The sequence below is a fragment of the Mustela nivalis genome, assembly GCF_964662115.1.
Source record: "Mustela nivalis genome assembly, chromosome: 1".
Taxonomy (NCBI): Eukaryota; Metazoa; Chordata; class Mammalia; order Carnivora; family Mustelidae; genus Mustela; species Mustela nivalis.
The window spans coordinates 164,905,764-164,928,993 of NC_139020.1; the positions used below are offsets into that span (position 1 = coordinate 164,905,764).

Sequence of the window (23,230 nt, forward strand, 5' to 3'; positions counted from 1 at the left end):
CCCTGCCTGCCCCCAAGGGACAACACACGGTGCTGCTGACAGGCAATGTCCAAGCAGGCAAATCCACAGAGACAGAGAGAAGATGGGTGGTGTCTGGGGCAGGAACAGGGTAAAGTGAATGAGCATGAGGGGTCTTATTAGGGTGCTGGACATGTTTTAAAGCTGATTCGTGGTGATGATTCTAATACACAGAACACAGAAAGTTACAATAAAAATCATTGAATTGCATACTCCAAATGGGTAAATCTTAGCATACATTAAACATACTTTAATAAAATTGTTTCTAATAAAATTTGGTACCCGTTGTGGAAACTAGTATGAAATTCCATCAAAAAATTAAAAATAGGGGCGCCTGGGTGGCTCAGTGGGTTGAAGCCTCTGCCTTCGGCTCAGGTCATGATCGCAGGGTCCTGGGATCGAGCCCTGCATCGGGCTCTCTTCTCAGCAGGGAGCCTGCTTCCTCCTCTCTCTCTCTCTCTGCCTGTCTCTCTGCCTACTTGTGATCTCTGTCAGATAAATAAATAAAATCTTTAAAAAAAAATTAAAACCATACGATCCAGCAATTCCACTCCAGTATTTATCTGAGGGAGAGGAACACACTAACTTGACAAGGTATGTACACCACGCCCCCCAACATTCACTGCAGCATTATTTACAATAGCCAAGAGGTGGAAACAGCCTTACTGTTCCTCAGTGGATGAAGGGATAAAGAGGTTATGGTACATCTACACAATGGAATATGACTCAGCTATAAAAAAGAAGGAAATCCTGCTGTCTGTGACAACACAGATGGACCTTGAGGACATTATGCCAAGATAAGCCAGACAAGAACAAACACTATATAATCTCACTTATATGTGGAACCAAAAAAACAAAAAGAAAACACCCCAAAACCCAACAAACAAACAAAACCTATCAGCTCAAAAATACAAAGAACAGACTGGTGGTTGCCAGAGGTGGGCGGGGGGGATGGAAGGTGAAATGGGTGAAGTGGCAGAAATGAACAGGCTTCCAGTCAGGAAATAAACAAGTCGTGGGTATGTAATGCACAACACGGTGACTATGGATAATAATACTGTAATGTGTATTTGAAAGTTACTAAGATAAAAGATCTCAAAAGTTCTCATCACGAGAAAATAATTTTTAACTGTGCTGAGGGATGTTAACTGGATTTAGGGTGGTGGTCATTTCACAACACATACAAATATTAGACCATTATGTTGTTACCTAGAACCAACATAATGCTTTATGTCAATTATATCGCAATTTTTAAAATTTGGTTTACTAAGTTTTGGCTGTGCGATGCAAATTTTTGGTTGAGCGATTTCATTTCTCTGAGCTTTAGTTTCAGGTTCTACCTGCTGAAGGCAGAAAATGAGGCCAGCACCCTGGTTTTCTCTGAGGACTATGGGAGATAACATGTAGAGAGTTTAGCATGGTGATGACAGGGGATAGGTGTTCCCTCAACATCAGATTTTCTCCCTTTGTCCTGGGGATGGGGTCCTTCATGAACTAACAGAACAGTAAAAGCCAACATTTTGTCACTCTGTTCCAGGTCCCAGTTTAAGTACTTTCCTTCCATGAACTCATTGAGTCCTTATAAAAACCTCTGTAGGTCAGGAACTGCTGTTGTCCCCATTTTATAGATGAAGACACTCAGAGAAACTGGCACACTCTCCAGGCCTCACAGAGATGACTTCATACCATGGTAAGAGTGAACACCTGCCAGGAAGGAGCTGGCCGTGGCTTCCCCAGGAGACACATGAGGGCTCATTCTTCATACACTCATTGCTCAGATAACCCATGGACTTGCTCCTGCTCTTCAGCCCACCTGAGGTAGAGCCAGGCCCTGCGTGTGCCTCAGCACCCTCAGAGCCATTCTTGCCACCCCGCTACCCCTCCCCCAACCTGGGCTGTCTCACCTCAGGCAGCGTCCCCTCTGTCTTCCATAGCTTGATGAAGATCCAGAGTGGGATGCAGAGCATGGAGGACAGGGCCATGAGCCAGCCGATGCTGTAGCCCCAGGTGGGGTAGGTATAGATGTTGTTGTACTTAAGAGGCTTGTACTTGACCAGGAAGAAGATAAAGATGCCCTGCCGAGAGACAGGGAGAGGTCCCTGAGGGCTAGCCTTCGGTGACAGGCTCAGGCCCAGGCCTGTGTGCAGGAGGCCAGCCGGGTTAGGGACCACCCCGTGTGGCAGTCCTGGACAGGCGAGGCCCTGTGCCAGCTCACATAAGGAATGGACTCTCACAGATCCCAGTACCTTAACAGGGCCGTGAAACCCTTCCCACCCCAGGAGCCTTATCCCCAGCCTCTGCCCAGTAAGGAATTTTCTAGCTGCTTCTTGGGACTGCTTTCAAAGTGGCCTTTGCATAACTGTGATGGTTTGTGAAGATGTTCTGAGACACTTTCAGTGCCAAGAACTGCGTGAAGAACGTGGGGCTGTGTTTATGAAATGTGAAGACCTCTCAAGGTGTGGCTTTATTCAGTAGCTTTCTCTGTTAAAGGCTAAGCTAAATGTTGTCTCTCATACGATCCTTGGCCCTTATGGAGACAGGCCCCAGCCACTTAGCTTGCAGGTATAGAATCTGAGGCCTTGAGAAGGGAGGGGACTTGCTCATGGTCACATAGCAAGCTGGTGGCAGAGCTGGGATCCCAGGAAGGCCCCTCCCTGGCCAAGCCCAGAAACTGCCCCCACGACTGCCACTTAGGAAGCTGTTGGGTGCCGCGGACTCTCTGGAAGAACAGAGGGTCTCCCAGGGGGCCAGCCTCAGCTGGGCTTGCGGTGCTAGAAGGGGAGAGTGGGTGGTCAGCCTGGAGGCAGCTTCTGGCAGGGCCCTTACCGCGCAGATCCCGGGGGTCACAACCTTCCAGCACCATTTAATGAGCGACAATGGCCGGTAGCCAATCATGTCTTCGATGTTATCGTAGAAGCGATTGCTTCCTGTCCAGAATAAAACAAACAGGCACACACACCCCAGAGAATTTTTGTACAAGACTCAGAGGGAGGGCTAGGAGGGTTTGCTTTCCCCAGCCCAACAGACAAATGACAGCAGGGACTTTATTTACCACTTAACAACTACCAAGATGTTACCTATGTGAGTTTTCAGAATATACTGCAGTAGAAGGAATTCCGGACCAATGCTGGAAAGACCCTTCCTGACCTTGGTCAGTGAGGCCCAGGAAACAGTGCGTAAGGAAACATTTCTTGGAGAAAGATTGAAGATGGTCCCTTTGAGAGGCAGGGCCAAGGCCTGGCTGACATATGTGGGGGCAGGAGGCAGGGCTCTGAAGGGGACACCTGGCTGGGCTGCTAATGAGAGGGGCAGCTCACAGAGAGACCTGTTCCCAAGCTATGCTCACAGTGGGAATAGCCATCATCACTGAGTCCAGCAATCCTCATCCACTCATTCGATTTAGGAAACAGGAGGACCAGAAGACAGGTGATCATGAGGGCCAGGCACCATGCTGACGGCTTTGTCCACACTATCTCCTACCTGGAGACATGGGAGGACTACCCCATTTTACAGATGGAAAAACTGAGGCTCAGAGGCTGAGGCACTGGCCCAAGGTCACAGTGCCTGAGTCTGGAACCCCCACCTGTGCTGCAGGGGGATAAGATCAAGAAGCTCTCCTGACAAATGTGACAGGTTGATCCTCTGAGGGAAAGGAGGAAGGGTGGATACAGAAGGAGACCAGTGCAGAGAGCCCCAGGCGTCCATATGCTGGGCACCTTGACAGGCTGCTGGCGTGTGGGTGGGCCCGGCCTCTACTTACCATACACCCAGCCGATGCAGACACACTCGAAGATGGCCACAAAGAGAAGGCACATCCCGCTGGCAGCGTAGGAGTCGAAGAGCTGGAAGATGTACATGCCACCCTGCAGAGCAGGAGGACAGGTACATGGACATGGGGATGCAAAGACACATGGGACAGCAGTTGGCCAGCTGGACTTGGAAAGGCCCTCTGCTTGGCCCTGGGGCTACCATCAGCCCAGGGTCACTTCCACCAGAGCAGACGGCTTCTTCCTAGTCTCCTCAAACAATACAGCCTCCGCACCTGGGCACCCCGAAGGTAGCACCCTCTGGGGTAGCTGGGCTTGAGAAGGTTTCTCTTGTCTCTGCTCCCTAAAGGTCAGAGACCACACAGAAAACCTGAGACTAGAGGCTGGGCAGCCTCAGCCCCTTTCCCTGATGGCTCTGACAGCCTCCCCACCGCTCTCCTTGCCTGGAGCCTCACCTCCTTCCCTGCACATCAGCTTTCATTAGGACCTTTCTACTATGTAAATCCAATCATGTCACTCCACAGTTTAACACTACCCCTTGGCTCCTGTCAGCCTGCCAGTAAGAGTGGCCCTCTCACTTGGCCTTGTCTCCCCCTCCTCCCAGCAGAACCCCCTATGCTTCCCCCTGACAGACTAAGGGATAGTCTTGCCTCTGTGCCTTTGCATATGCTGTCCCTCCTTTATTTGGTAAGTTCCTTCACAGTTCAGCTCAAATGTCACCTCTTCCAAGAAGCCCCTTTTGACAGACTTATCTTCTCTTCAGGCCTCTGCAGCACATTTTATGGATTCACAGTTTTTGGTTTTTGTTTTTTTTTTTTAAGTTTTCCTGTCAGGTGCTCTGTTAGCTCTGGGCTTCTGCTGGGCAGGCCCCTATACTGGTTCTCTTTGTATCTACTGCTAGTGTGAGAGGGAAAGGCCTCAGAGGCCAGATGACCATGAAGATTTCTAGAAAGGAGGGATGGCATCTGGGCAGGAGAAGAGGGCAGCAGCTGCAGCTCTCAGAAGGGTTTGGATCTATATAGGTCATCTATATAATACATGACAGCCCTTAGGAGAACACAATCAACAGCAGGAGAAATAAAAGTGGAAAAGAGGAGGGTCAGGTTGGGGGAGGCATTGTGAATGCCAGAACAGGGAGGTAAGAGGCCAGGACAAAGCCTGGACAGCTTCCTGTTCCTTGGAATTAAGCTTTCAGCCAATGCTCCCACGGCCTCTAGGGCCTCCTGCTACCCTCTGAGACCACACACGGGCTGGGACTGTTTGTTTCCTCACTCATCTCTTTGGCTGGATCTGGGGCAGTATCTCGATGCCCAGAGGGCCAGACAGATGACATGAGGAAAAGAGGTAGGCCCGGTGTGTGACCCAGGAAGTGGGGGGACTGGGGGTAACTGGAGAGCACAGGCCCCATGTGGCCACGCAATGCCTTAAGAAAGTTGCTGGGGGAGGCAAGCCTGGGTGTGGCCAGATCTGCAGATTTTTCTAGAAGAGGCCAGAAATCAGATTTTCACAAGAAGTCCTTCTCAATTGTTGGCAACCTCTTTATGTTCTTAAAAACACAGCGGGGTGAAACAAAGGGGATCTCAGGGACATATCTGGTCTAGGGCCTCCTGTTGGTGCTGACTGTGGTGGATATTTGGGGCTATGAGAGTGAGAAGCAGGACTGAGGCTTCTCTGTGGCTAGGAAGCAGGACTGAGGCTCCTCTGTGGCTAGGAATGTGCTCAGCTTTCTGAGTTAACAGCTCAGACCATGCTCCTAACTGCTCTCCGGAATATCTTCTCCCATGAACACGGTGTATACAGATGCAGCCCTCTCCAAGTCCTGGGCTCTGATTGAGCTGCTTCCCATGTCTCAGTCTGCCAGATCCCTACAGCGTGTATAATTAAAAGGAGGGCATAACTGCTGTCCTCAAGTCTTCATAGGAGAAACGGAGGCACAGAGGAGCAAGAATGCTCGTGGTGCGTCATCCAGCTTGCCAGCCATGGGACTGAGGCTTGAACCTAGGTGGTACGGCTGCATAGTCCATGCCATGCTCTTAATTCTCCACCACACCACCATGGTGGAGGGTAAGAAATCTGTGGCCTATTTTTTCCCTAAAGCCACACTTTAAATGTGTGTAAATGAGGGATAAGATCCTGCCAGCAATTACTGTGAAGGCTGAGGCCCACATGGCCCATTTGGCAATCTGAACTTCACTGGTGCAATCACTCACAGAAATTCCTGCGTGGAGGCGGAGGGCTGGCATGTGAAGCCCAAGGGTGTGCTGATTAACAGTCACCACAGCGCTCTTTCCCTGATGGGCCCCAGGGGCCGTGAGGCACCCCTAGACAGACCCATGGCCTCAGGTTGAAGAGTGGGCATGGAGGCTCTGCAAGGCCAGGGGTACTGGGGCTGGAGGTCCAGGAGGGTCCTCTGCCTGTCTGCTCCAAGCCAGTGACACCCACGCCAATGCCCACTCTTCTTGTAGCCCTGTTCCCATCAGCCTCGTTAACACATCACATTAACCCCCCAATTTGTACGTGACGAAGACTCTACTTTGTGTAATTAATCAGCACTTAATGAAGCCCTGCTCATTGCAGGGCTGCTTTCCCCATGTGGGGAGAGGAGAGATGGAAACGGGAAGTGCCACACCATTCATTTGCTCAAAGCTGATTATCACTCCCATTAATGTGACAATGACTAGGAGCAGTAATAACACCAGCCACCACGCCCTCAGTGTCCACCCCCTGCCAGGCCCCAAGGGCATGGAGCTGGTGAAGGCCAGCTGTTGTCTTCATAGACCTTGGGGCCTGGACACAGAGAGACAGGTGAACACAGTGGTCATTCTAAGGTGGGAGAAAGGCTGGGGCAAGCCTGGAGCTAAGTGCTTGAGGAAGGAAAGCAGAGGAGCCTTCCAGGAGGCAGCCTCTCAGCTAAGAAGCAGAGGATCCACAGACCAACCTCAATGTCACCCCGGCTGCTTCAATGGACTGGAGTTCCCTCATTTCTTTCCATTCTTTCCATGTTTCTTTCAAAACCTCTTCTTGTCTCTAGGCAACAGTTTTCTGTGTGTGCATGTGTGTGTATGTGTGTGTGTATGTGTTTTAATTAACTAGTATTGTCAGCATGGGGAGAAAGATATCTCATCCCACCTTCCCAAGGTACTTGAAAAAATATTTATTAGACAGGATGGTTGCGGGAGTGGGGGGAGAAACATGGTATCATGAGAGTCTTAATGTGGGGGGGTCATGGTGAACACTTCCTCACTCACAGGCCCAGCAGAGATGAGAGACAAGGGGCCTGAGGTGCCAAATGTCCTCATGCACGTCTGTTTTCATGGAAATTCTAGAAGAGCCTGCTTTGAACTTCAGCCCAAGAGCAGTACCTGGTTGAGGGGTCCATGGCTGACACTGTCCCTTTCACCCAAAAGTACTGTATGGGTGATAATGACCATATAACCCCAGTCTTTCTCTTTGTGAGTTTTACTCCCCTCTGGTAGTGACCACGGTGACTGTTAGCTGAGCTTTCACACACGTGAAGACGTTATGCTTAGGGCTCAATGAGAACTTCCAGGGATCTCCACAAAGAGAAGAAAATGAGTCCTAGAGAAATGCTAGACCTGGCTGGGGTCACACGACCAATCCCAGAGCTGGTATTTGACATCAGACTTGCCTAACCTAGAGCCCAGCACTTAACCTTTAAGTTACCGTGTCACATCAATTACTTGTTTCCATGTCACTCACCTCTGTGAGCATCACGAGGCCCAGAAAATAGGAGACAATGGACAGGGCCAGGATGAGCAGCTCCCGCCGGTAACCCCTCCGGAAGACCTTGGGGTACATGTCTACCACAGCGGTCACGAGGCTTTCCACGCACACAAACTGCAGAGGGCAGATAGGATGGCATCATGCCTGAGAGAAAGTCTGTTCTTAGTGGTCCCAGCTCTGGACAAGTGCAACAGACCTAACCCCCGGGCTTCCCTCTCACTGGGCCCTACCCTTCTTTCCACACTCATACAGACAAGAGGGCCTGAGAATAATAACAATCCAGGCACTTACAGATTTCCAGCAAACCCATGTAACAGATGAGAACACTGAGGCTCAGTGAGGGGAAGTAACCCGTCCAAGGTTGCTCAGACAGGAAGTGAAAGAGTGAGAACGTCAACTGGGTACTCCTAACTCGAAACCTAGTACTCCTTCTCCCCCATGCTTCCTGTCATGTGCCTGTGTGCTGGGCCCTGTTCTAGGGTCAACCACTTAAATGAGACGCTGTCTGGGAGGCGAGATGGGAGTCTCCATAACTGTCCTGAGAGCTGGGCGCTCGCTAGTGGCAGGCTCTGGTCAGTCTCTGTGAGCAGGGCTGGATTTCCTCATTCCCTAGGACTGGAATAGTTCTCCCGTCCTTCGCTTCTGGGAAAGCTCCCCCTCTGATGGGTGGAGAGCAATCAGAGGTGAGCCAACGCCCAGCTCTTACATTTCTGCTACGGGACTCTCTGGGCCTAGCCAAACTGTGCAGGCTTACGACAGCAGACCTTGTGCCACTAAGTGCATCCCACCATGCTGAGACTGGGCAAGACACACAGTATCCATTCTATTCCTGCTTACCCATCAACAGCCGGCCTAAATATCCCAGCGACCCCTTGCTGGGTTTTCCAGCACTGTTGTATGCAGATCTCCTGCATAAGCCTTTCCCCGACAGCTCCTCCTTGCCCTGAACTTGGGCAGAACAGACCCTTCCTCTCCTCTATACTCAGCCAACCCCCCACCTCACCCCATGGTGCCCATGGAGCTTACAGCTATCTCCTTACAAGCTGGGACCCTGGAGGGCAGGGACCATGCATGCCACTTTCATCTATTCCCAGTGGCACAGAGGAGATGCTCAGAAAAGTTTTGATAAATCAATAAAAATAATAATAAATAATGGTGAATACATGGTGCTAGGCTCTTTTCTGAGCAGTTAACAAATATTCATTTATTTGATCTCTGTAGTACTATTATCATCCCTGTTTTTTAAGTGATGACGTGGAAGCATAGGAGGTAAGCCACCTGCCTGAGAGCACAGAGGTGTTCAGAGATACAGCCTGTGTAGGGACCAAGGCAATCTTGTTCCACAGACTGGACTTTAACCATTGTGCTGGACTGCCAAGGCAAAGAGAAGTAAAAAAAGCAAAGGATTAAAAAAGCAAAGGATTCCTTTGCTGATTGCAGTGTGGAGACATTTCCTTCCCTGGAGCCATTTTTTAGCCCCAAATCCTTTCTGATTCATTTCTACCTCCTCAGGAAAGATATTTCCAGCTTTACTGAATAAAGAGACCAAGCACAGAGAGGTGAAGTGTCTGGCCCAGAAGAGCACAGCTGGTAAAAGTTGTGGATCTGAGATTCAAACTCAGCCTTGTTTGACTCCAAAGCCCAGGCTCCCAGCCTCCAGGCTACCCTGCCTCTACTGCAAGGCTATCTTCAGTCCTTCTTTCTCAAGGGTCCTCAGGGAAAGGAAGAATTCAGGGAAGGTTGTTTATCCAGGACCCAAACTGAAGAGACACAGAGCCTGCGGGCTAAGAGGTACAAAAACCTGGGTCCATGTTCTAGCAACTCACTCAGCCTCAGTTTCTTCATCTGCAAAATGGGGATAACAAAAGGGGCCCCCCAGTCCATGTGGCTACTGTGACAGAGAAAGGAGGGTGTGGCCCAGGCTCAGCAAGTGCAGCACACGTGTGGCCACCTGCTCACTTGGCCCCTTGCTAACTTCAGTCTGCCACTTCAGTCCCCCTTGCTAACACAGCATCTTGGCCCAAGTGCTCAACACCCTCAGGACTCACAGAACCAAGGCCCCAGCCCCCACCTCCCTATGCAGGATGGTCACTGTCACGCACAAGCTGCCAATCCTTCCCAAGGCCTCTGCCCGTAACAATGGAAGAGAAGATTATCAGCAGAAACACCCGGTGCTTCAGCAGCTCGGCTCAGCAGTTTCTGAGAAATTACCCAGGAGAAGAAATTGGACTTGGCTGGGTTGACAGACATACTGGTATGAGGTTTGGGTGCTAAGTGACTAGCACAAGGTCATGGGTAGAGGAGAGAGAGAGAGGTGCTGGGTGGAGCTCGGTCCCTCATTCAATTGTTACTTTAATCCATCATATACCAAGTGCCTTTGTGCCAGGACAGCTTTAGGTGGAAGACATTCACTGGGGCTCTTAGAGAAACCCACCATGCTGGAATAGCAGGAAATAGAGTAGATTTCGGAGTGGTGAGTGACCAGAGGCCACAGGCATCTGGCTGGAAAATCCAGAAGAGCCCTGGAGAAGGGCTGGGAGGGCAGGCAGAGGTGAGTTGTACAGTGTGAGAAGATGAAGGGCATGAATTCACAGAGAGAGAAAGGATAATGTACGCCTTTAAATTGCTAGTTCTAACTATACACCCTTTGCTGAGGAAGGCAGGCTGCCAAGAGGAGGGTGGGTGGGGAGAGCCGGATCAGCAACAATGAGAAGGAAGAGAGCAGGCCGTGGGACAAGGGGCACTGGGGAGCTGACGGTGGTGCCGAGGACCCACGTGGCCACCTGGAGCGTGTCGGGGGGCATAACAGTGACAGAGGAAGGAAGGAGAGGGTACTTTTCTGTGTTCCTGTGTCCCCCACGATTTGCCTGGGACAGGGACACATGGTGGTAGAGCTCTTGGATACCATTAACCATTGCCTTCTCTCTGAGAATTTCTTCTGCTTGCTAGATGGTGCTATTGCACAGACGTATTTTCACAGGATGCAAGAATTTAGCAATTTTTTTAAAACTTGGATTGGGAGTTGAGAATTTCAGGTAAGGAAAAGTATGTTTGGGAAGCTGTGGAAGGAGCCATACAGTTGTGTCTGAGGGTGACCGTAGAGATCACGGTGTGCTAAGAGGAGAGCAGGGTGGGAACAGTGGGCGGGGCCCAGACAACCAGCACTGAGGTGTGGGTAAGGTCCCTGAGCTGCTCCCGAGAGTAGCATGTGATCTCCCTGCCCTCCCAGCCTGGGATTCCCCCCTTACCTGGCTGTCCAGGCCCAGGAAGATGAGCATCATGAAGAACAAAGTGGCCCACAGTGGGGAGAGAGGCATCATGGTCACAGCCTTGGGGTAAGCGATAAAGGCCAGGCCAGGGCCTGGAGAGGAAGGAGAGAGAGAGAGGTGCTGGGTGGAGCTCAGTCCCTCATTCAATTGTTACTTTAATCCATCATATATCCAGTGCCTTTGTGCCAGGTGCTATGCCTAATTCTCCCTCAAATCACGTAAATCTCCCAGCCACCCTATGCAGTTGGTTCTATTATGACACCCATGGTGGATATGAGCCAGCTGAGGCACAGAGAGGTGAGAAAGGGGTAGGAGGGGCCAGGCTTCTCTGACACACAGACTTCCCTCTGCACAGTCCTGTCTCTATTGTTCTCACTAGGGCACATATACGATGCAGATCTCAGGCCCACCCCAGAGACTGGGTCAGTCTAGGGTGAGGCAAGGACCAGGCACCAGGTGATTCCAATGCAGGAGCTGGAGTCCAGGCTTGGACAAAAGCCGTTCTACCCTAGGCCGCCTCTGCCTTTGGTTCCTCCCCTCATTTCCTGGATCCACACTCACTTATTTTGGCTGCTCCAAACAGAAAGCGTGGTTAGCATGTCCTGAGGATGAGACTTATTAATTTTTTATTAATATCAGGGGAGAGATACCTGATGTTCTAGACCTGTAGCACAGTGGTCAAGAACACAGGTTCTGCAGTCAGAAAGCCTGGGTTCAAATCCTTGTTCTTTACTGGGATCTCTATCTGTTTCCTCAGCTGAAAAATGGGGATAATAAAGTCCTACCTAATAAAGTGGTTTTGAGAATTCAGTAAGATGATGCAGAATATGGAAAGCACTTAAAGTAAATGTTCAATAAACATTAACTCTGATCATTAATTTTTTTACCTTAATTAAAAGCAACCTTATTAAAATCTAATTTACCTACAAAAAGCACTCATTTTAAGTGTATATTTCAATGAGTTTTGAAGTATATCCAGATAACTGCATTCAAGATATAGAACATTCCTATTGTCCCCTTGGGCTCCTCTGTATTCTCTCTTTCCCCATTCCCTGTCTTAGCTCCAGATAACCACTGATCTGATTTTTTTCCACCTCATATTAGCTTTGCCCATCTTATTTAGGAGTGGAATTGCTGGGTCATTTGGTAACATAAGTTTAACTTTCTGAGAAGTGCCAAATTGATTTCCAAATTCACTGTCATTTTACATTTCTATCAGCAATGTTTGAGGGTTCCAGTAGCTCCACATCTGTGCCAACACTTGATATTATCAGATGTGGAGGTCTCTTCCCATATCTTTCTTGACCATTCATAGATCTTTTGCAAAGTCCTTGTTGAGTCAGCCCATTTTGTATTGTGTTGTCCCCCCCCTTTTTTTTTTTACTGAGTTGTGGGAATTCTTGATATTATTTGGAATACAAATCCATTATCAGAGAAGTGTTATTAATATTTTCCCCTACTCTGTGGCTTGCCTTGTCATTTTTTTAATGGTACCTTGTGAAGAGCAGAAGTTTTTAATTTTCCATTTGTTTGTTGCTAGCATATAAAAAATATAATAGATTTCTGTTTCTTGTCCTTTTATCTTGTGACAATACTAAGTTCACTTAATTTTTGTATGATTTTCTAAGTGGCCAATCATGCTCATGCATAAATACAGTTTTTATTTTTCCTTTCTAATCTTAATGATATTTGTTTATTTTTCTTGCTTTATTGCACTCTCTAAGAACTCTAGAACCATATGGAATAAAAACAGAAACACCATATACCCTGGCTTTGTTTCTGATTTGCGGGGAAAGCATTTAATATTTAGTGTTCAGATTAACATTTGTGCAATACTATTGATTAAACTACAGACCTTTTTCATTATCTACCAGTTTTTCTCCTTAACGTCTTTTTTTCCTGTTTTAGTATCCAATTCAGGATTCCACACTGCACTTCAGAGATATATTTATTTACTCTCCTCTAATCTGCAACAATTCCTCAGCCTTGTCTTTTATGACCTTGATATTTTTGATGAGTATTGGTCATTCTTTTGCAGAATGTTCCTTGGTATGGATTTGTCTGATGTTTTCTCATTATCAAACATTATTACATTTTTGGGGAGTAAGGACATCATAGAAGTGATGCTGTGTCCTTCTCAGTGCATTATATTGGGAGAGGTACATGATATCCATAAACTGTATTATTGGTGAAGCTTACCTTGATCACTTGGTTAAGTTGGTTAATATCAGTTTTTTCCACTGTAAAGTTACTGTGTTTCTCTAAGTGATAAATATCTTGGGAGGATACCTCGAGATTATGAAAATATCCTGTTTCAAGTCAAACTTATACCGACTGATTTTAGCATCCACTGGTAGATCTTCCTTGCAACAATTATTCCTGCAGTGTTTGCCTCACAGGTTTCTATTATTTTCATTCCTTCTACATTTTATTAGTTAGAATTATTCTGTAAGAAAGAACTATCCCTTCACAATCATTTATTTATTCAATTTTTACTTACTTCAGTATGGACTCCTGTGTATTTGGTTTATTTTATGGATCACAATCCAATACTATATTTATTCTGCTTTTCAAGTTGTTTAGGTTTTGCTACTAGGAGCGTCTTCAAGTTGGTTCCTATGTCATTTTGACATACCTTCATCCTTTTTCTGAGCACTTCCTTATTTCTGGTACCACTAAATATTCCAGCTTCATCCTGTCTTGCCCTGGCACTGGAATCAACTGCTTCTCCAAGAAGCCCTGGTTCCTTTCATGGAAAGTGGTGTTCAGAAACCAAGATATGGCTTCCAGTGTGTTCATTGCAGCTGGGGTACCACTTCTTGCAGCACACAAAGCTAGGAGACCTATGTATGTATATCTACACATACATACACATATATATCCATCTGTATGTATATTAAACATATGAGTCTCCTGATACCTCAAATTCTAATACAGTTCATTGTAGATTCTCCACTTTCCTCACTTGTAACTTCTTTCTTAGTGTAAAATCCGTCCCCAGTGATCTATATTCATTTGTTTGTTCAATCCTCATATACATATACAATAGTTACGGAATTACAAAACCATATCCCTGTACAAACTAGAGAATAGTACAATAATTTTTTGTTTTTAGCCTTAGAGTGTACAGTTAAAATACTGTTTCCTGAAATTTACTTAGGTTAAGTGTTTTCTTTCCCATTCTCTTCAGTGTGGTTACATTTTCATTCATAATACAGTTAGGCTCATTTCTTACTGTTTGAATTCCCTTTTAATTCCACCCACAAAAAAGAACTGTTTATTTTGGGTGCTATGTGAAAAACTACTATTACCATGGTTCTCTGAGAGTCAGAGGTATTGAAAATATATTAAGAGAAGTATTGTTTCCTTCTCATCCTTAATTCCACCCTTCCTTCTATCCCTTGTCCACTTATCCCCTGTAGGTAATCATTCTTTATTTTCTAGTTCATCCTTTACATATTTCTTCTGCAGAGATGAGAAGACATGCTTTCTTATATCTCTTTTCTTATACAATGGGTAGGATACTATAGATTTTTTATTTTTAAACTTACACACACACATTTACCATTTTAAAAATACACTTCAATATCCATTTGCTTGATTATTTTTGTATTGTGATGAATGTTGAATTTTTTTCAAATAATTTTTTTTTGTAGCTGTGAAGATAATTTTGTAATTTATTTCATTTGGGCTATTAATATGTTGAACACTATTAGTAGATTTCCTAGCATTAAATCAGTCTTGCATTAGTCCAGGAGTAAATCCAAATTAGACATGGTATATTACCTTCTTAATGTGATTTTGGATTCTAATATTTTTGATTTGGGTTTCCTATTATTTTATTTACTATTTTCCATCAATATGCATGAGTAATACTTTGTTTCTTTGCCTTATTTGGTGTAGGTATAAGTGTTACACATACCTCATATAAGGGGTTGAGAAGTTTTCCTTCCCTTTCAATGCTCTGCAGTAATTTAAAGAGACTGAGATTATCAGGTCCTTGAAAATTTGATAGAATTATCTGAAAAACCATCTGGACCTAGTGCTTTGTTTTTGCTTTGTTTTGTTTTGTTGGTGGAGTAGTTCCTCAGAGACTTTGTCTATTGGCTTGTTTAAGCTTTCTAAATCAAATGCAGTCAGTTGTGGCAATCTATTTTCCTAGGAAAGTATTCATTTCAATTAAGTTTTCAAATTTATGTGTAGAGAAGACAATAAAGCAGTCTCTTGTGATTTTAAAAAATGTCTTCTGCTTCAATGGTTATTTATCCTTTATTATTTCTTATTTCGCTATTTGTATGTTCTCTTTTTTTTCTTGGCAATTTGGTAATTTGTATATTTTTATTTTTAAAGACCCAGAATTTTAATTTGTGAATTAGATCTGCTATTTCTCTATAATTATTTCATTCATTCTTGCTCTTTATTATTTCCTTCCTCATGTTTTCTTTTGGTCCATTTTGTTGTTGTTTTTCTGAACAAGAGATATAATTCATTTATTTTTATTGAAAAATGTGGTTAGTATAGTTTTCTCATATTGGTTTATTTCTACCTATATCTCCTTACTTACTTACTTCCTGAAATTTTACTTCATAAAGATTATTGCTGTGTTATTTTGTGCACATATTTTTATGTGTTACATGTAGCTTTTACCATTAAAAAATGTCCTTTGTAGTGCTTAGTGCTCTGGGGCTTGAATTCTACTTTGCCTGATATAAGGATTGCTATTATTGTATACGCCTTTATTTTTAGTCTTTATGAGTCTACTTTGTTTTAGGTGTGTCTCTTATATATGCAGTATATATGTAGGTCATATTTTGTGAGGCAAGTTGAAAACCTTTTATGGTTATGTGTATTTTAAAATATTTATTATGCTCCTCTATGAGTTGTGTATTCTTTGTTCTTTTATTTGTAAATATTTTTTGGTACTTAGGAAGGTTTATGTTTTTGTTCTAGTGGTTACCTTGATACCAATGATTTCTACTTTGTTAACAGTACACAACATATGTCTGTATTAGTCATCTGTCCTCTTCCCCACCTTTGCTTTGGTCTTAGATGTATGCTTAAACATTTTTACATGCTTACTATCAGTCCTTTTTCTGAAGTTTTCCAGTCATTATTGGTAGAGAGAAACTCACCTTCTAATAGATTACTCCAAAACACGGATGAATGTAGAAGCCTCAAAGTTCTGTTTAAAATGGTTTTTCTATAGCCTTGACATTTTCTATAGCCTTGATTCACACTTCTTTGTGTGAATTAAAAAAAAAAAATGCTGCTTCATAGTTGCCTTTCCTTGTGTGTTGGTTTTGAAAAGTGTGATACCTCATCTAATTCTTTTGCCCTTGTAAGTTATTTAATTTTTTTCTCCTGGAAGCCTTGGAGATTTTATCTTTTTCTTTGAAAGCTGGTATCTTTGCCAGAATGTCTTGGAGTTGATCAATCTATGTGAATTTTAATTAGTCCCTAAGAAGTCCTTTCAGCGTATAGATTTAACTCTTTTTCTGTTTCTGAAAAGTCTTCTTGGATTATAGTTTTAAATATTACCTGTTCATTGTTTTTTTTTTCTTCTTCTTCTTCTTTTTTTTTTTTTTTTTTAAAGATTTTATTTATTTATTTGACAGAGAGAAATCACAAGTAGATGGAGAGGCAGGCAGAGAGAGAGAGAGGGAAGCAGGCTCTCTGCTGAGCAGAGAGCCCGATGCGGGACTCGATCCCAGGACTCTGAGATCATGACCTGAGCCAAAGGCAGCGGCTTAACCCACTGAGCCACCCAGGCGCCCTTTCTTCTTCTTCTTTAGGGACTCTTATAATGTTAATATTTTCTTCTTTCCTAGTCTTCTGTTTCTACATTTTTACTTCTTTATGTCATTTTCATTCACTTCCTTGTTTTCTTTCCTTTTTAAAATGCCCCTTTTTTGAGACTATTCTCCATTGGACACTTTGTAATTTATTCTTTATTTCTAAGATACCTTGGTCATTCTTTTTTCTCATTTTTTCCCGAGTTTGATCAACTTTCTCTTCATTTATTCCTGTTATCTCCTTTGCCCATTTGTTAGTTTTAAAATTCCAGGTTCAAGATGTTTTTTCCCAACATCCTCATATTCTTGTTCAGGTATATTTACTTCTGTCTGGAGTGCTGATACATAATTTTGCTTTATTTTATGGTTGATTTCATGGTCATTGATATGTGGGGAATTTACATGCCTGTTTTCTGCAGTAGTTCTGCAAGGATTTAAGTTTTCTAATGTTCATGTTCATGTTCTTGGGTATTTTATAATATTCCCAACTAATAGTGCCCTCTTTTGTAAGTATGACAAAGTCCAGGTAGTTTTCTTTTTTCTTTAAAGATTTTATTTTTTTATTTGACAGAGAGATCACAAGTAGGCAGAGAGGCAAGCAGAGAGAGAGGGAAGCAGGCTCCCCACTGGCAGAGAGCCCGATGTGGGGCTCGATCCCACGATGCTGAGATGACCTGAGCCAAAGGCAGAGGCTTAACCCACTGAGCCACCCAGGCATTCAGTCCAGGTAGTTAACAGCATTTTGTGTTGATGGTGGAGGGAAGGTGATCTCCCCATTCCACACCCTAATTTAACAGTTCTCTTTTGTTTTGCAGGACTTTATCTCCTTTTTTTGGTTTTCTCTTCACTGTCTAATTATTAAAGGGTGCATCTTTCTTTCTTTTTATCCCCAGAAGTTCTGTGTTTCAAATGGTCTCTCCTTTAAATTGTGTCTGTTCCTATAAATGGTCCCTACCCCTTTAAATCACACACTGAACCCTTTCTCCATTGTCCTGGTTAAGGGATTTGTCTGGATCTTTTCCAGCATTTTTCAGACTTAAGAGTGGATTTAATCTTTCTGGTGATTGCTCCAAATCATTTTTAGGTCCCTTCACCAGCCTGTCTTCTGTCTCTCCCACAGTTTTTCTCAGTTTGCCCTATCAGCTGAGAAGGCATAGGTGGTAGCTGGAGGAATTGTGCACCTGGATTGATAATTTTTCCTTTTGTTAGAGCTATCTGTAGCTTCAACATTTCCTGTCTTCAAATTATGCAGGGACATGGTTTTGTATAAAATATATTTTCCCTTCTTGTTCTTGTTTGGAGAGAAAACTGGATTACAAAAGTGGCTATACAGCTGTCACCATACTCAGATATTCAGATGTCTTATTTCCGCTAATTTTTAAAAGACTATTTAAAAAGTATAAGAGTGTACTTTAAAAAGTATAAGATTGATATTATTTTTTCTTGAATGTTTGGTAGAATTCACCAATGAAACCATGAGGGCCTCAAGTTTTCCTGCTAGAAATATTTTTGATAATGAATTCAATGTCTTTTAAAAGTATAGAGCTATTCAGTATTTCTATTTCTTCTTGAGTCATTTTGAGTAAATTATATTTTTAAAGGGATTTTTCTGATCTACATTACCAAATACATTAACTTGAAATTGTTCATAATTTTTCATAATTGTTCATAATTTTTCCTATTCTTGTTTTTAATGTCTGTAAAATTTGTAGTCGTATCTCTTCTTTCATTCCTGATATTAGTAATTTGTGTTTTCTCATGTTTTTTTCTTTTTTTCCTTGACTAGTCTTGCTAGGGAATTATAATTTTGTTATCTTTTTCAATACCAAATTTTGGCTTTGGAATTGTATTGTGTGTGTCTTACAAATTTGTTTGTTTCTACTTACTCTGGGTTTAATTTATACTTTTTTTTTTTTTTGCAGCTTCTTCAGATAGAAACTTAATTTTTTTAAACTTTAAATCCTTCTAATTAGGCATTCAAAATTATAAATTTGTCTGTAAGTACTTTAAATGCATCCCACAAATTTTGGTATGTTGTATTTTCATTACCATGCAGTTTTCTTTGACCTGTGGGATATTTAGAAATGTGTTGCTTAGTTTATACATACTTGAGGATTTTCTAGTTATATTTTTGTTATGGACAATTTAATTAATTGGTAGTCAGAGAATATACCTTAAAATTTCAATCTTTTGAAATTTATTGAGACTTTATTTATGGCTCAATTTATATCCTATCTAGGTGCATGCTTCATGCTCATTTGAAAAGAATTGTACTTTGCAGTTGTTTGGTGCAGTGTTTTATAAATGTCAATCATGGCAAGTCATTGGTAGCTTTCCAATATCTACCTCTTTATTAATATTTTGTATAGTTGTTTTAACACTAGTGAGCAAGGGATATTAAAAATCTTCAACTTTGGTTATAGCTTTGTCTATTTTCTGTTTTAGTCTTTCAGCTTTTGTTTCATGTAATTTAAATGTCTGTCATTATGTAGCAACACATTACAAATTAGAGAGCTTACAAATGAACTGCTTTTATAAACATTATGAAGTGTCCCCCTGTTATCTCTAGTAATAGTCTTTGACTTTAAGTCTACTCTAATATTAGTGTACCAAAGCTACTTTTCTTGTGCTTGTTGTTTGGTGAGTATGTCTTTTCCCTCTGTTTTACACGTTGTCTGTGTCTTTAAAGTGTATCTCTTTTTAGAAAGCTTATAGTTGAGTCTTGCTTTTTTACTCAGCCTGATAATCTCTGCCTTTTACCTGGAGTATTCAGCCCATTTACATTTAATGTAATTATACATACAGGTAGGTGTTAAGTTTACCATTTCATATTTGTTTTCTTTTTGTTCCTTCTGAATTTGGGGAGGGTCATTTATTTACTCTGTTGTGTTTTTCTTGCCTTCTTTTGGGCTAATCAGTATTTTTACATATTCAATTGTATTTCTTCTAAGCTTTGTAGCTCTACCTATTATTATTATTTTCTAAGCAGCTGGGTCAACAATATGCATCCATAACCCATCAAAGTCTACCTAGAGTTAACAACATATCACTTACTCCTGCTACCACATATCTGACACTTTCCACTTCTGATAATCATTCTGACATTTTCTGCCTCGAAACAGAATTTAGGACTTAACCACATCAGTACTTACAAAATGAAAACAAATACTCCAATTAAAAGACATGGATAATCAAGACAGTATAAAAAAGCAAGACCCAATTCTAAGCTGTCTAAAATTTCAACCTCTAGGAGAGTGTACCTGACGAAAGAATCACAGAAACACACCAAGGAACATGTGGGTGAGGGCCACAAATTTCAGTGGTGGGACCATAGCATGACAAAATCTGAGCCCTGTGACAAGTGCATGTTGCCTTCCTGGATCAGGTTCCAGGTATGCTGGGACATCCCACTGAACATTCTGCCATTTAATTAGGTATCTTCCAAAAATCATTCATCAGAAAGCATGCCGAGGTCCTTCTGAGTAAGGTGAGATGGCTACACATTCACTTGCAACTTGCAATTTCTCCAATTGGCAGAGACTCCTAAGGAGAATCTTAGCCTGACCCACATTGCCCAACAGGGGCACAGAGCAGATTTACCTGCTGGATACAAGAAGCAACACAGGAAAATGAACCAAAAAAGGCTAGAGCCAGGCTGCACCGCCTATGAGCCGTGTGAACTTGGGTGAACCACTTGGGTAACTCAAGCTCTGCGTTACAGGGTCCTCATCTGCAGTGGGCACAGTTCGAAAGCCTAGGGCTGCTGTTTATGTGAAGAGTGTCCTCTGCAGGACTGTGGTGCGTACTCTGCATAGCCACCAGTGCAGGACCTTTTAAAGCCTACCTTGCAGAGGTGCTGTGAGGGGTTTTTGAGGTAGAGTGTTAAAAACAACCACCCCAGAGCCTGACGAGTGGGACAGAGTAAATCAGTTACGACCCATCCATCCATCCAATGGAAGACCACATAACTATTAAAACTTATGATTGAGATCTCTGTTCATGGAGGCAGAAAGTTCCTTGTGCTTTATTGTAAATGGGAAAATGCAGCCTACAGAATACCAAGGATAATTTGATCTGGTTTCCATCACCACAAGTATGGATATATATGCATGGAAAATCCTGACAGGAGAACCCCAAAGTGTTGTCATATTCAGAGTGCAGAGTTTTTCCTTTGTTAAGATTTCTACATTTTTCTACTATGAATATGCTTTCAGTTTGAAATTAGGAAAAAATTAACAAACTTTATTTTTAGTTGGCTCTTTTCCTTTCCATCTATGACTCCTCTTTCAATTTCATCTATAAAATTTAAAAGGTAATCTAAAGAGAAAAATAGTGCTGCAGATATCTTATTCCACTTACTACCTAAGGTAGGTGTTAGGAAATTCATTTTATGGAGGAGGAAATGGATTCTTGGAGAAGGCAATCCTCCTGTAGAGAATGCTCTCTCTTCACAGGGCTGCAATGTAGTTTCATGCCAGGAAGGAGCATGGATGTTTGGTCAAGTGTCAGGTGACCACAGTGGGCAGTAGGATGGCATGGTCAGAGCATGGGCTTTGGAGCCAGATGGCCCGTAGTAAGTCCCAACTATGTCCCTTCCAGCCTGTATAACCTTACATAAGTCATTTCACCGCTCTGAGCCTCAGCTTCTTTATCTGTCAAATAGGGGAAGCAAATGTTGGAGGGCTGAGCTGAGACTGCTCCTGCCCAGAGCCAGCACTCGCTGAATGAGACCTTTAGTCATACTAATATTCTCTAGTTTAGATCTGGACTCTTGAGCTCAGCAGGGACTGTCTCTATCTCTGGCATACATTATCCAGAGGAAGGGGGACCCTGAGTGGTCACACAGAAGAGCTTTGCAGCCATGCACCGGCTCTGATGTCCAGATACCCCACTCTGCCAGCTTGGTGGGTTAGAGGGATGCTTCCCTATCTGTGCATGCCACACCAAACAGGACACTGTAGACCAGCATTTTCAAGAGAGGCAGTGAGGCTCCCAGGGGTGCCTGGGGGTGGTTGCAATAAGTTGGGGCATGACTAGCATGGAGTAGATGGAGCCAGAAGGCTAAGCTACCTGTGTTACTCTCGGCAAATTATTCTACTAAATATTCTTGGGGGTGAAAAACTTTAGACTTAATTGGGGTTAGAATGTGTTTGTCATAAAAACACAAACTATATTCACACTTTTAAAAAAAGCACACTCTGAATTTTTCTAGAATTCAAACACCATGTAAATCAAGGCAAGAGTACTTCACCATTTTGCATAATCACATTAGCAACAATAACTCTGTCTGTAGTGGGTTTGAAATAAACACACATCAATCTATACTTAAGAATGTCTCATTCATCATGATTCTGCATCTTAGATGAGGGGAAGGGAGAGAGATTCTTCAAGCAGAGGGAACAGTATGTGTAAAGACCCTAGGGTAGGAGGAAGCAAGCCATGTTGCAAAAGCAGACCACCACAGCAGGGCAGCATGAGGGTGAGGGAATGATGTGGGTGGAGAAGCTACAAAGGCTGGGCAACGATGGTGTTGGGGCCCTGCTAAGAATCCAGCACTGTGAGAAGCTAAGAAAAGCTTTTGATCAGAGAAAGAAATGCTCAGATTTGCATTTTGAAAGCCAGTCTGCACGTGGAACAGAAGGGGCAGTAGTGGTGGCTGGGAGGCCAGTGGAAGGTTCCTGCAATCACGTAGGGGAGCAGTGATGGGGGTCTGGGCTAGTGGGGAGAGTGTTGCTGGGGCAAAGTACATGAAGTGGAGCAACACCCAGGAAGCAAAAGCTATACCACTTGGGGATGACTTGGATATGGGAGTGAGGAGGTGTCACAGTTTCTCTCCTACGATCCTAGCTTGAGGATGGATGGTGGGGCCACCTTCTAAGACCTGAATCCAGGAGAAGAATGAGCTGAGGAGGCAGATCATATTTGCACCCTGACCCACCAGTCCCCCAAGGCCTCCCTCGCCTTTGGCAGACTTACCTGACTCTGCCACCTCGGCAATGGGCACCCCCTGCTCGTATGCCATGAAGCCCAGGACTGAGAAGATGGCAAAGCCAGCCACGAAGCTGGTGCCACTGTTGAGGCAACAAAGCATGATGCAGTCCCTGCGGGGAAGCAGTGAGAGGGGCTGAGGTCAGAGTGGGAGGAACAGGTACACTGCTCAAACATTCTCGCTAAGCACCATAGCCATCCTGTGGAGCAGGCAGGGCACGGTGGGCACAGACAGCCCCATATGCCTATTGAAGCCATTGTGGTTCAGGGAGGTTAGGTGGCTGGCCCATGGTCACACAGCTTCTCTTGCATTTCTAGAAGATAAGGTGGCTATGGACCAGAAGCGTGGAAGAGGGATGGGAAGGAAGAAAGGCTAGCACGTGAGAAAATGCACTACTGAGAAGATATTTGGAGACAAAGCCATGCTCCTCCAAATCCCTGGTAGGAGAGGAAACCAGGGAAAGCAAGAGAGGAGTGATTTCCTGGGAACTCAAAGCTAAGAGGGCAGGAGAGGCCTCTGAGAAACAGCTGCTTCTCAGTCAGGGGAGCATCCATGGACTTGACACTAGAATCTCCCACCCGCTTCAGGAGGAGACACCCCGTCACGCCACACTGTTTATTGGAGCAGTGCCTCAGAGCCCTCATGGCTCAG

General features: G+C 43.8%; 1 protein-coding gene across 1 annotated transcript in view; it reads right to left on the reverse strand.

Moving 5' to 3' along the window:
• The window catches only part of SLC6A11 (solute carrier family 6 member 11), a 124,822-nt gene that overhangs the window by 2,391 nt on the left and 99,201 nt on the right, over positions 1–23,230 (reverse strand). The window contains exons 8-13 of the mRNA XM_082683695.1: positions 22,567–22,691; positions 10,778–10,890; positions 7,506–7,643; positions 3,779–3,881; positions 2,845–2,945; positions 1,923–2,093 (exon numbers count right to left, since the gene is read on the reverse strand). Coding sequence (XP_082539821.1) covers positions 1,923–2,093; positions 2,845–2,945; positions 3,779–3,881; positions 7,506–7,643; positions 10,778–10,890; positions 22,567–22,691 — 751 coding nt within the window. The remainder of the gene's footprint in view (positions 1–1,922; positions 2,094–2,844; positions 2,946–3,778; positions 3,882–7,505; positions 7,644–10,777; positions 10,891–22,566; positions 22,692–23,230) is intronic.